Consider the following 14,350-nt stretch of genomic DNA (forward strand, 5'->3'; position numbering starts at 1 on the left):
ACAATAATCCATTTTAAATTTTGAAATCTTTCAATTATAGGTTTATACCATTAGATCATACGGAAAATACATCTATCAGTGTTCTATTTTTATAGATGGTAAGGTTTACAGAGAGAATCAATTCTGGCTGTCCACCCCCAAAAAAGGTACAAAGAGACTGTATGCTTTGTGAGAATACGAGTATGCCTGTCCCAGACCACGGACAAAGAACATACTAACTTCCCTATATGCTAAATTTTTAAAGTATTATTATTATTATTTTTTTTTTTTTAAGAGAAGCTTAAGGAGGTTCCATGCTGAGCCCAACATGGGGCTCAATCCCATAACCCTGGGATCATGACCGGAGTCCAAATCAAGACTCGACACTCAACCAACTGAGCCACCCAGGCACCACCACCCCGCACCATATGCTGTAATTTAAAAAAGAGCAGTGGAATGTGGCTTTTCCATGGTACTAGAAACCTGTAAAAATTTAGAGTTAAAAGGTAGTTGAGCACAAAATTTCGAGTTAAGTAACCAATGACTCAAAATGATTGAAGATTTCTGAAAAGGAGATGAAATGATGATAGTACAATTTCATTTTCTGCTAGCCTTGTCTTTTTTCTTTGTTTTGGTCTTAATCCCGAAAATCAGGACATAAATTACAACTTGCCCAAACTTGACAAGTAAGCATTTCATACATAAATGTTTATGTCAAAATCTATGTCAAAACTGTATATTGTTCCAAACTGAACCAAATTCTGTATGGAGTACAACAGCACAATCTTATTAGTTTTAAAAATGACTTGCAGAGAAATGACATCAAGCTATGATTTTATTAGTTCACTCCTAACAAGAGAAGACTAGCTTTCCCGTCAAAAAAAAAAAGGGGAGGTAAGTTAAATCTAAATAGAAAACTGGAAGATTGGTAAGATGTTCTAATTGAAAAGCATTTTTTTTTTTTTTTTTTACTGCCCCCAAGTATTCCTTAGGAGAAAAGGCATAAGGATTTGTTGAGCATAAGGATCAGAAGTACAATTAAAAGTTTACCAAAATCAGGTAAGAAATGTATCTAAAGGAGGGCCTATAAGTAGTGATACTGAAATGGTAAGTGGTTGGCCTTCTACAGAATACTTACTGGGTGCCAGACACTATTCTAATCACTTTACCTAAAACAACCCTAGGAGACTATCCGTCCCACTTTACAGATGAAGAAACTGAGACACAGGTTAAGTAACTTCCCCAAAGTTGCACAACTAATAAATTTTTTTAAAGATTTCTACAAGCTTGATGTTCCTCTATTTGCATTTATAATAGTCAATTTTAAAATCAAACATAAATACAGGCCAAGTCTGTTTCTTTCACTTATTGCCAATATTTCACAGATTGTGGTATAATTGATCAGTAAGGAAAATGATTATTACAGCACCCTGAAATGTTAAATAATTCAGGATCCAACTTAATGCTGGGTGTAGGCTAGGGAAGTCTATATTAGAAGGACTAGTACAGTGATGGTGCCAGAATGCCAGCTATCATAATGAATTTTGTATTAATTACATATTATAAGAAACAAAAATACCTTTATACCTACGTCCAAAAGTTAGGAAGGTACAAACTAAGGGGAACACGAAAGAATTTTCTGTTCTTTCCCCCTCATAAAAAGCCTTGTTTACTGTAACTGCACTGCTGAAAATAATCATTCCCTAAAGTCCTTGTATTTCCTTGCAAACCTAATCATACTATATTCACCAAGAAGTATTCAGGTTGTCTTGTATCTAAAACCAGGGAAACAGGGAGGTCCTGACTACAGAAAGGCCCTTTGTAGTAACTCAGTAGCCCTATCACTTTCAGTAGAACCAGTACCCCTCAGCTAAGCTCTAGGACCATGGAAACAACCTCAGTACTGCTGACCCACATCCCATAAGATAATGAACTTCTGCATTTGTAGAATAAACTATAACAAAACAAGGAATTTATGACCAACTGCCATATTTAATGAGTCAAGGAAGTGAGAAGCTCTTTTAAAAACTTAAAAATACAAACTAAGACATACTTATCTGCAACCCAAATAGCATCACTGAAGCGATGGTAGAAAGGACAATGGCTGCTGCTGCAGAAAAGCCCTTCATGATGTTGTCTGTGTACTTGACCACAACAGAAGTGTAGAGGCCTCCAACACTTGCAAGAACTTGTATACAGAAAGAAAGAAAATCTTAACACTCAAAAAATGAAACATTCTATGATGGTGAAGCAGTTTTCACCCCCAGAGATGCCATACTAATTTACCTAGGAAAATACGATTTTCCTTAGAAGCAGCCATCTGAGAGAGTTTGTACTAAAATCGAGTAATAGTTCCTATAAAACAACATTGTTTTTCACATGCCCAGAGGGCTATGTGCTCTACTACTAAATTGTACACATTTATTGCTAACATATTACATACTACTGATCGTGAAGGCAAAATTGCTTTGGGAGAGTTAAGCCACAAAGTCAGTCAATAAAACCAAAATTACATTTTCAAACGTGTTCACAGTAGCAGAGGAACAATTTCAAAATGCTATCAAAGGCTTAAAACAGACTTTTTTTTTTTTTTTAAAGGATCTACCCAGAACTTGTTAATTCCTGGATACTTACAGATGACAAACCAGACATAATATGTGTAACCATAGAAAAATCCTTTTTCTTTAATTTCAGCTCCATCTGACAAGTAGACGCCAACTAATGTCACAACAATCCCTGATAGATACATTTGAATGTTTCTCACCCAGAGGGAAGTGTCTGAACTCTTTAAAACTTTTTCAAAGTACACTCCTGGAAAAAAATTAGATATGCAAATATGAAAGATATTAAAAATTAATTTAAAATTCCCTTCATTTAGACAATAACCTAGACCTATGACAATGTAAAAGTATATGATTCAGGGAACAAACACATTTTACATCAAGTGCACATTTATTATGCTGGTTGTGACACATGGCATTTTGACATTAGCAACATGTATTTTTATAGAGCATATAAAATTAGTAACTAAGAGGGAATTTTCTAACCCACATACAACAGGAAACTCATAAATTATTAAGAACAGTTTCTCCCATTACTGTAGCAGTAAGATCACAGAAGCTTTCTGTTAATGCCAATAATAGACTTCTTTTGGTCAGCAGGAAAATTATATGAGTCAATTATCTTAATCATATCCCTCTAATACCTGCCTAGTAATGAAAACTCCCAGCTTTACAAAATAACCTATATAATAACCGCTTGGGATTTTTTTCAGAGTAACACAACCAAAATAAAATTTAAATAGAAATTGCTGAGTGAAGCCATTTTCCTTTAAAGCAGGGTTCCACAAACCAAGTTCTTAAACAATGTCAGAAAAACCATGAACTCGCTCACTAGATAATACATTTTGTATGTATGTGCATTTTCTTGGGGTTGAGGGTCCATAGTTTTTCCAGATACTCCAGAAAAGCAAATGACTCCTCATCATATACACGCAAAATCACATACCACTAAGTTTTATACTTAAAGTGAACACATGGAGACATTCAAGGATATTAAAGATTTTCATTATAAACACATTAATTACAGACTTAGAAACTGCCACTCAAATACTAATCAACTAAAAATTATAATGGAAAAAAAGGCTGTTTTTGGTGAATGTGTGCTAGAGCCAGAGAATGGAAAGAAACATGTAATGGTTATTCCTATTCCAATTTTTAAAAGTCTAATAGCATATTTCTTGGGTAACTCAATTTTTATTTCTAATTTGCTAGTTCCTAAGGATAAAAATTTAGCATGATGCTATCATTAAATATATGTCTCAATTTAGATCTTCCCCTTTATCAAAGATCTTTTTCACAAGCAATATTTCACTTCCACATCCAGCCTACTTTCCTAGTCAAAAATAAAAAGAATCCTAACTCTTGAAATAGCACAAATAAAGATAAATAATAAAAACATAGCTATGACTAATATACTCTTTACTAAAAAAAAAATTCAGGTTCTTCTCTATTGGAACTATTTCTAAAACATATGTTGCACTTAACATTCACACCTTGTCTCTTCTTGATTAAGTGGAGGATTGTTCCTACACATATGACTCTAGACTTCCATGCTTATTTTATGATAATGATTTCGGTTCTCATCCCTCCCTTTTTGGCTGTTACTTTTATGTATTAACTTTTTGGTGAGGTACTCTCCACCCCACCCCCTTTTCTCCCTACTCCATAATTCCTAATCTATTAGAGGAAGAACTTGAGGGTAACAGGAAAAAACAGATACTGAGCTGGCAACTTCATATCCCACAGCAAGAGGATATTGCCTGAAGATAGTGCCACTTGCAGGAAATGGAAAGAGGTACTGGAGCTTTCTAACTGCCAACTTGTCCATTGTTAGAAGTCTTTGTTCACTTTTGGGTTCTTATCTGGACTGAAGATGGTCAACATGACCTAAATATGTTCTTAGATTACTGCAAGTATGAGTAATGTCTTAGGTCTGAACCGAATTAAACACTACCACACATTTGCTGAAAAAACAGCTGACACAAAACTATAAGTAGGAAGATAAGCCTTATTGGGAATAAAATGGTTACAATAAAATAATATAAACTAGATCCCTATTAATGTTTTTTTAGAAAATTTAACAGAATAAAGCAATGCATTTATGATTTACCTGCAAATCCTGAGCACAATACAGCAATAGCTATAGCGCCAAACCCTAACAATGGGTTCTGTTCCACCTGCAATAATGTTTCAAAAGTTATTAGTGACTCATAAATAGAATTCATCCAAGAAATCAAATGACTACAAAAATTTGTTATGGTTCTATTGAAAGTATGTGCCACATCAGACACAGCTAGTCTACAGACTAAGATAGAAACAAACAAAGGCCATCCCAGAGATTAACCAAAGCACTTAAATTAAAAAGCTGTCCCTCAAATTGCAGCCATGCTTACCGAACATGTGTGCCTATTCCTAATAACAGGCAGGCAGTCATCCTAGCACAGAATTTTGCATTGTCAGCCTGCCTCTTAATTTTAACTTCTGCCACCACCTTAACTCAAGCCCTAATAGCCTCAATCACAGAAATGGTAACAGTTTAACTCTTGTATTTCCTATCACCTGCAAAATGAAGTAACGACTTTAAGATTTCCTACTTTACTAAATTTCTATCAAATATTAATAGTATCCTTCTATGTACCAGATATATTGTCTTATGTACTAAATGAATAAAAATAAAAGATGATACACAGCTGTGGTTCTTAAACAGTTCATGGATGAGAGAGATTGACAGATGTATATAATCATAATTCTGTGCTAAAAGATGTATGTATATGTGCCCTAACCTATTCCAACTTTATTTTCTCTTTCTTCCCTAAACTAACCCTTAAGGAACTTTCATCAGCCTTTCCTCAGATAAATACTATCTCAGTAGTAACACTGAAACTAAAGAGTAGAGATACATGACTATACTATGACAAGCACATACCTTATTCAAAATAAACAGCCTGATATAGGTGAGTATTGCTTTATGTTAAATGTCTGAGAGAGAAAGCTTGGTCTAAGTGATTGCAACTGTTATTGTTATTAATGACTTACTAGCAAAACGCGTGAACAGATGACATAAAAAGTTTAATGGTCATCACTAGAAAATAATATGGCTTCCCTAAGAATGAGACATACCAAATTTCCATATGAAGGGATTCCTAGTTAGTATGATGAGGGGAATTCTATAGAGACAGTATATTTTGGAAAAAAAAAAAAAAAGACAAATCTACATAATATTTTTGTGAACAAGACAGAAATGTATTGAGAATAGTAGTACAATTCTATCCATAGCTGAGTGAATTCTCATACAGCAAAGTGCTAATGGAATAAAATCAAGCTACACCAACAACCAATACCAGTTTGCTAGGCATATGAATGAGCCACTTTAGAAACATCCCCTAGGCCCAGTCAGGCCTTCAGTTGACTGCTGCCATAGCCAATATCTTGATTGCAACTTTCAAGAGACCTCAAGCCAGAACTACCTAGCTAAGGCACTCTCAAATTCCTGGCAGACCTATAAAAACTATGAGAGAAGAGAAGGATTATTGAGCAAAAGGGGGAAAAGTACAGCTAAAGAGAGATCTAAAAGCACAGCCACAGAACTCTGGTCCTCTCCTGTCTAAATTTTCAGGGAAGACCCAAAGACATATTTGTCGAATCTGCAGAACACTAACACTCAAAAGCCTAATAATGGATAATAAGATCTGGAAGGACCTCAAATGCCTGAATGATGAACCAAAGCTAACAAGATACTAAAATAAATACATCCTGCATTTTGGTTAGAAGAAGCAGCCCACTGCACATGACACATTTGAAATAAACTATGTTGTGTGAAACTCTGTGTATAATCAGTTATTGAATGGCTATCTTCCCTCCACCTCCCCCCAGAAACTTATAGGCTAATTTAACAAATCTCTAGTATTCAGAACAAAAGAGGTAATTCACAAGTTACACTTCATCTGCTCAGTCAAAGGCTAGAGACAGTGTGAGGTTTTAAGACTACTGAGGAACAATAATGAATGCATCTAGAAGAGAAATACAAGGAAGTATTGGGGCAAGAGGAAGGGAATCAAGAAATCTCTAGAAAATACAGAAAGAAACAACAAGGTTGTCTCAATGGGGAGGAAAAAAAAGACCTGGAGGGTGGTGATGTGACACTCCTCAAATATCCAAAGGATTATCCTATAGAGTTGGTAGGGAATTGAGTTATTCTGACAAGAACAAAAAACAGAGGCAGTTACAAGAAGCTGCACTTTGCTTAAAATATGAAAGAACTTTTTGTAATGGTCCAAAAGTAGGAAAACTGCCCAATAATCTGCTTTAGCTTACTAAGCTTTTCACATACATTACCTATGTGCGGTGGACCTAACATCTTTCCTAATGGTGTGAAGTGTTAAAGTTCATATTTAACTTTTGTTTGCCTTATTTCCCAATAAATTTCTTTCTCTGCAAGGTCTACAACTAAATTAAATGTGCAGTGTATATTTGATCAGTGTTTTGAAATGCCACCAGAATATAAACATGTTTAAATATCATGTAAAACCATAAACATTCATTGTAACCTCATTTTCCAGGGGTTGGGGGGGGGGGATCCTCCATGTAGTTTTAGGCTAGAAACTACGTAAAAAATAACTGACTTCCTACTTGCACACACCCTCTATACATCTCCAGCTGCTTCATACCTCTAGGAGAACCATAGTCTTATTTGCTAAAAGGTGAAGAAAGTATTCGATTGTAAAGGAAAACTCCTGAAGGTCATTCACTAGAGTCCCACTTCCTAATTCTCTTTGGGAAAATAACCTATAAAGTATACAACATATTTTTGAAAATCAGGTAGGTACCATTTAAGTCTTAAACTGAAAATTAGAAAGGCACTTTTGGCCCTGTTTTAGTTATATCAGTAAAAACACTACTCCCCCTGTAATCCCTATCACTGACAGTGGGAATGTGTGCAAAAAGATTACAAGAAAAACTTTCTGAGTTCAGAGAAAGGATGAAAATTAGATGAAGAAAACTTCCCTTGGTGTTGCTGTTCTTGAGAAAAATGCCTAAAAGAGGCCTGTAAGTTCTGAACATACAAACCGTATGAAATTAGCACAATTTTAGTAACAGGTTAGCTATTAACTGTAACTTTAAACAAGTCACTTCTTGAGACTTCAATTTTGTGGAGTCTGAATGGCTCAGTCAGTTAAACAACTGACTTAATTTTGGCTCAGATTGTGATCATGGGATCGAGCCCCATATCGGGCTCCACGCTGAGCGTGGGGCCTGCTTGGGATTCTCTCTGCCCTTCCCCGACTCACGCACACATGAGCTCTCTCTCTCTCTCACAATAGATGAATAAACTTTTTTTTTAATGTTCTGGGATTTGTCTAAAAAAAGACTTCAATTTTGTCATCCATAAAATGAAGGGGATTGATTACATTAAGGTACCTTCCATGTCTAACATATTTTATGCATATACTCCTCCACAAAAATAGAGGAAGGGGGACAATTAAGTTATATTATTATTAATAATAACATTATGATAAGGGAGTAAAAAAAGCCTATCTGTAGGGCAAAGATTATTTTCAAAGAAATGTACTACATTCATCAATGTGATGGTCTAAAGTGTTATAAGATTAAGGAAGTGTTCTCTTTTAGTTCTGGTGAGCGTTTTGTTTCTTACCACAACTTTTGTAGCTTGAGCTGGTTTCCACTGTACAAGTATGACTCCACCACATAGCATAAAAACTGAAATCCACTGTAATTTGCTGAGTGTCCTGTTTAACATTAAAACAGTACATAAAGCAGTGCAGGGAATCTTCAACTGATAGGTCACCTACAAACAAAACAATAAATTAATGAACTCATAACATTATTGTCTGACATAAATATTTGATATTAATAGAATTATGGAGAAAAAAACAATGTGATAAAGGGCTAATAAGTCTTTTCACCATAAAAACTTTTTGTTTTTTAACTTGAGATTTTACTTTTCACTTTTCATTGTCATCTACCTTCACTTACCTGGTATACTGCTGCATCCAGATTGCTAAGAGCTAGGAAAGCCATATTGTTCTGAACAGCATACACTAATGATGGCACACTTAACTTCATCAGTTCCTTGGGGCTCCCCAAGACATTTTCTCGTAAAGATGCCTTGAATCTACCCAGACTACCAGTTTCTCTTTGAAAACAAAAGGGTGAGAAAGGGGTGAGAAAGAAAATTAAAGAGCTTTTTTTTTTAAGATTTTAAGTAGTCTCTACACCCAACTCACAACCCCAAGATCAAGAGTTGCATGCTCTATCAACTGAGCCACCCAGACACCCCAAGAGCATCCTTTTGATAAGAATCCTTCACACAGAATAGCCGTATTGTGTTAGGTACACTGATGTAACTTAGCAAACTTGTTTTTATAATTGTCAACTAATTTTAGATTAAAAGAAACATAACTGCATATAAGAAAAAATTACAAGTTCTATTTGGGAAAATAAGACAATTAGGTTTACCATCATCAACCTCTGGTCAAAGCTCCAGCAATTTTTAAGTATATTTATAAATAATGGCATAACAGGAAAACGGAATTGCTAATACTACCTATAAAATTTTAATGTAATCCCTCCCACCTTAACTGCCATTACATCAAATTCACCCTCATTATTTTAATTAATTAGGTTGTGTATCTATTTTTAAAGGTTTTTGTTTTGTTTTTAATTACAAAGAGTCTTTGGTAGTTATGGAAGTTACTTGGGATAGGGATTGAGCAATTTCAAGTCAATATTCTCTGTAAATCCGTTAAGTGCTTATGAAGTATAGATAATACATTTAAGCATATTCTCATAAAACTGAAGTACATATCTATAATTTTTCAGGAAATAATAATTTACTAATATCAACAAAACTATTTGTAGTGTATATAAGTTTGCTACTTGATGTATATGCAAGCTCTTAACTATTCTTATTTTTTCCTCAGGAGGAGCTAGCTAATATGGTTCATATTTCCCCTGTTGAAAATTTCCTGAAAATAAAAATAAAACAATGTTTTACAATAAGAACCAACACCAAAAAAAGGGCTTTATCAAAAGGGTCCTAACTGCAATTCATAATATCCTAAAGGGGCAAGACCATATTTCTGCAGGGAGATCTGTTTTAACTCAAAATTAATGACAGTCACAATGAGCCTTTTACATGTTTGGTCAACAAAATCAATGGTAACTGAATTTTCTCATATTTAAAGACTGCAAAAATAATTCCCCATGTTCTGAAGGTGGGGGGCAAAAAGTCCAGTGTCGAACTGATCACCTGTGCCTATGCAAGAAAATGCTTAAGTATGACAGGAAATGTGGCCTAGGTCATAAAAACAAGACACCCTTCTTAGTTACAGGTCTTCCTCTGCTGCCAAATTCAACATGCTCCACACCACAATGGTAAATCTATCTGCTGAAAAGTAATGCACACAGCCTGATGGGAGACTACAAACTATCCAGAAGAAGGAAAGAATACCAAAAAGATCACTACTGAGAAATTCTACATAGTGGAGTTCTCCAGGTATCTGAAGATTGGCTCTTCAAACATTTGACAGTTTTTTGTTTTGTTTTGTTTTTTTAATGTTTATTTTTGAGAGAGAGGGAGACACAGAATCCAAAGCAGGATCCAGGCTCTGAACTGTCAGGAGAGCCCAATGTGGGGCTTGAACCCATGAACCATGAGATCACGACCTGAGCAGAAGCTGGATACTTCACCAACTGAGCCACCCAGATGCCCCCCACCCTTTTTTTTAATGTGACATTCTTCTTTAAATTACTTTTTAATGCAAATCTAAGATGTCCTATATACTTTCTCAATACCTTAAACCCTATTTTTTTCACAGAATGTTTTCCCTAAATTATAGAGTTGAATAACAAAATTAAAGAGAAACATTAAAAGGAATCACAGGAGTACAATTCAAAGAGCCATCTTAACAAGATGATGTATTAGAAAACATAACATTTTCTTTAATGTCCTACTTCTCACTAGTAAGCACAAAATAGCAAAGATATAAATCTTACAGACTATGAAATACAGGACACTGCTTTTGTACTTTTAATGCCTTCCAAAACACTGACATATATTGCTATATCTTCAGAGTGGTTCTCACGGAGAAATACCCATTTGTCCCCATCTCCCACATTCCACCACCATGTCCACCAATCTACGCTGGATTCCCCAAGCTCCAGTATAGTGGCTAGTTCTTTCCCTAATCCCTTGCTATGGGCAATGCCATTTTACTTCCACTCCTTAGAGATACTCTAAGCCTTCAATGGTATCAGATGAATTATTGCCTATCCAGAAAAGAGGTGGCCATTTTATCACTGGCTCTCTATGCCCTATTTGGAATATGGACTACATAAGTATCTAATTACTATTTCTAATAACCACCATGCCTGCACCAATAATCAAAGTTGCTGTGGTCCCTTTTCTCCCTGACACTTTTGTCCTTTGTTACCTTGTCCATCACACTTTCAGCTTTCACATAAAAAGAATGACCTATGAGAGGCACCTGGGTGGTTCAGTCGGTTAAGTGTCAAACTCTTGATTTCGGCTCAGGTCAAGATCTCATGGTTGTGAGATCATGCCCAGCGTCAGGCTCCACACTAAGCAAGCAAGGAACCTGTTTAAGATTGTCTCCCTCTCCCCCTACCCTCTCTCTCTCTTTCAAAAAATAAAAAAGCAGGGCCTGTGCGACATCACCAGCCGATCTGAGTACTCCTTCATTGTGACAAACCAGTAAAGTACACTGGGTCCGGACTGACTTCAGGTCTTTGGCTCTTCTGGCTCTCTCATTTGTGTTGGGTGCTTAGGAGCTACTATTTATTCACTGCCAGGAAGGCTTTAGTATATTTTTCTGGTTCCTTCTCTAATACAGATATTAGGGAAACCAAGCTATTTCAGAATGCTAACTACTGGAAACTTCAAATTTCACTGTAGTGCCTTACAATTATAGCAATATTATATAATTATAATAAGATATTTCAAAGTTAGTTATAAAAAATAGCAGAGAATGCTAAAAGAACTTATAAAAGAAAACAAAAGCTCTACAATAATAGAAACATCAAGGGTTCCTGGGTGGCTCAGTCCATGATCTCACGATTCGTGAGTTTGAGCCCTGCATCAAACTGTCAGCACAGAGCCCGCTTCAGACCCTCTGTCTCCCTTTTTCTCTGCTCCTCTCCCACATGCACACACTCTCTCAAAAATAAACATTTTTTTAAATGTTAAAAAAAATATATATCAGAAAGAATAAAGAGGTTTAGGAGGCATAAGAATATTGATCAGATTAAATCCTGTTTAATTTAACAACAGTATTAAGAATATAGCTCTTAAAAAAAAAAGTATAGCTCTTAAAGCTTGCATTTAACTTTACTCACTAAAGTTAAAAAAAAATACATAACTGCAATATATCTTCCAAAAAACACTAGTAGTCCTATATTATTTTACTATTAAGCAAAAATACTCAATTCTAAATATATTACAGCCTTGAATATAGTATAAAAAGGAACACATAAAAACAAAAGGCCATTTTTTCTTCCATTTTCCTGCCCTGTTATTTTCTTAGAAATCAAATCCTTTATTAAGGACCTTTTGTTAAAAACAAATGTATTACATTCTATAAATGACACTGCTAAATAAGAAAAAAAGCATGTATAATAAAACACATACAATTTTTTTTTTTAAAGAGATCGTCTTTCCCATTAAATTTCTTATTTAAAACAGTTTTTGATTTTTATCACTGGAATAGAATCTGTGTGCAACCTTTTGTTACCTGAAAAATTTCTGAAGCTCCACATTGATTGCAGAGATTCCGCTGCTGCCTCCCCCCCTAAAATTTCCCATCAACCGGCTGAAACCAATTCTTTTTGACCTATGTTTGGTCAAAAGTAGGCCTCATTCTTCCAGTTCCTGATCTGATGAGAACTACTAGGAGGCATAAAATCCTTGGCTAATTACCAAGGCACTGTGCAAAATGAAACACAAGTTACTTATGAGCTTAAAGTTAAGAGAAAGTTAAATCTTGTTTATAAATTTATTATCTGCAAAGTTAAATATGATTAACTCACATAAAAGACTTTGAGAACTAGATATAAAAACCAATAATAAGGTCACTTGAGGACAAAAATACCTATCATAAGGTACATGACTTTTACATCCTCCCTATGACCCTAAACCCATTACAACATGGGTACAAAGAGGCAGTCAAAAATGTAAACCCCACAGGAGAAACCGAATAGGGCTATATAATCTGTAAGTATTTGACAGCTACATTATTCTAGATAACACTACAAAATAATTAAAATTATAATTTTAAGTAAAACAATTTTCTCCAGTCTTATATAATGTACTTCATTTATTACTAAAAACACCCAAAATATATGTATATTTACACATCCTGCTAGATTTATTGAGTCTTTATAGACTGTGGTGAAAAACAAACAATACAAAGTTGACTTTGGTCTAAGACAATGCGAAAGTGTTTGCACTTCCATTTCTTCATACCACAAATGACAGGTTTAAATCAAAACTGTCAGTTTTAATAGCTGTGACAGCATTTAGTAAAGAATACAGCTAATCAGTAATTTTCCTGTGACTTGTAGTAGTAACTAGTTTGAAATACCAAAATATTTTAAACGCTATACTGTTTTATGTTTCAGACTATAACTTAGAAATTGGTAATTTATAACTCAAAGATTCTTAAAAACCAACTTAATCACATATAGAGCTTTTGCAACATCAAACTGCTCACCTGTCCCCTCCCCCAAAAATAGGATTTAGTAATTTCCTTTTCGATTTAAAAGTGATCTGACTGTAATCATACATGTGCACAGCAGTGTAGTAAGAAAACAGTTAACTATACCTTTGTTTAGACTGCAAACAAACCAAATGCCCATCCATAGAGAATAGAATATATAGTATATCCATATAATGGAACACAACTCAGCTCTTAAAACGAATGAGACAGATTTATATGTACTGACATGGAACAAACTCTAAGATAAAACATTTAAGTGGAAAAAAAAAAGTACAGTGGAACACAGTGTATATAGCATGTATACACACATAGTACATATAATTGAAACTCACCAATTAGTCCATGTAAACTTTAAACATTTATCAAAGTAGCCATCTATTATTTCTTCCCCATACTCCCTTTTTTTCTACAGTTCTAATTTATTAAAATAAGTATAATTTCATATTCCAAAAATTACGTAAATTATAAACAAAATCAACAAGGATGAAAAACTTAAAATTGATTACAAACAAAAAAAGGGTCAGTTTTTTAAATGAATAACAAAATTACACTGAAGAGGAAAAAGAGAACTAACCTAAGTATTCTAAAAAACACAGTCTTTTTACTATATGCTCTAAAACTAAAGGTAAAACACCTACATACAAATACTGAACTTTAGTTAGGTTTTTTCACAGCTGTCTGTTAGAAATTCTGAATCTATTTATGTACTCTAAAGCAAATAAGTAAATATCTTAAGAAAATGGAAGCCAGACTCATCACCATTAGAAAAGGGAACAAATATGATAAGGGAAGGTTAAAATGAACTGTGATCTTAGATGGTAATTATAGGTATCAAACATTATATAACTTATGGTTATACACACAGACATACATACACATACAGAAACAGATAGGTGTGTATGTATACACATACATGTATTTCCTACCTCTGCTGAAAGGGCCTAGAAGCAATGATACCCCAGAAGATTATGGGGTAGATTATGGTTTCTAAATACCACTCTCAAAAAATTAAAAAATTAAAAAAAAAAAAGGAACAAGTTTTCTTGAAGAAACATA

The 14,350-nt window shown here is 34.5% G+C and overlaps 2 protein-coding genes across 6 annotated transcripts in view; one reads left to right on the forward strand and one right to left on the reverse strand.

Moving 5' to 3' along the window:
• Positions 1-11,200, forward strand: part of RARS2 (arginyl-tRNA synthetase 2, mitochondrial) — an 81,223-nt gene extending 70,023 nt beyond the window's left edge. For 3 of the 4 annotated variants that reach the window (XM_053222481.1, XM_027057288.2, XM_027057286.2), the window contains one exon: positions 9,887-11,200. In XM_053222481.1, coding sequence (XP_053078456.1) covers positions 9,887-9,952 — 66 coding nt within the window. In that variant the 3' untranslated portion in view covers positions 9,953-11,200. Of the gene's footprint in view, positions 1-961; positions 2,040-9,886 lie in introns of those variants that run through there. The other variant, XM_053222479.1, reaches the window with a different exon arrangement.
• SLC35A1 (solute carrier family 35 member A1) overlaps positions 1-14,350 on the reverse strand; it is a 33,228-nt gene that overhangs the window by 972 nt on the left and 17,906 nt on the right. Inside the window, exons 2-7 of one of the 2 annotated variants that reach the window (XM_015069528.3) lie at positions 12,311-12,502; positions 8,535-8,694; positions 8,194-8,346; positions 4,651-4,717; positions 2,614-2,790; positions 2,033-2,167 (exon numbers count right to left, since the gene is read on the reverse strand). In XM_015069528.3, coding sequence (XP_014925014.1) covers positions 2,033-2,167; positions 2,614-2,790; positions 4,651-4,717; positions 8,194-8,346; positions 8,535-8,694; positions 12,311-12,381 — 763 coding nt within the window. In that variant the 5' untranslated portion in view covers positions 12,382-12,502. The remainder of the gene's footprint in view (positions 1-2,032; positions 2,168-2,613; positions 2,791-4,650; positions 4,718-8,193; positions 8,347-8,534; positions 8,695-12,310; positions 12,503-14,350) is intronic. The other variant, XM_015069527.3, reaches the window with a different exon arrangement.

The sequence above is a fragment of the Acinonyx jubatus genome, chromosome B2 (genome assembly GCF_027475565.1).
Source record: "Acinonyx jubatus isolate Ajub_Pintada_27869175 chromosome B2, VMU_Ajub_asm_v1.0, whole genome shotgun sequence".
In the NCBI taxonomy this organism is placed as follows: Eukaryota; Metazoa; Chordata; class Mammalia; order Carnivora; family Felidae; genus Acinonyx; species Acinonyx jubatus.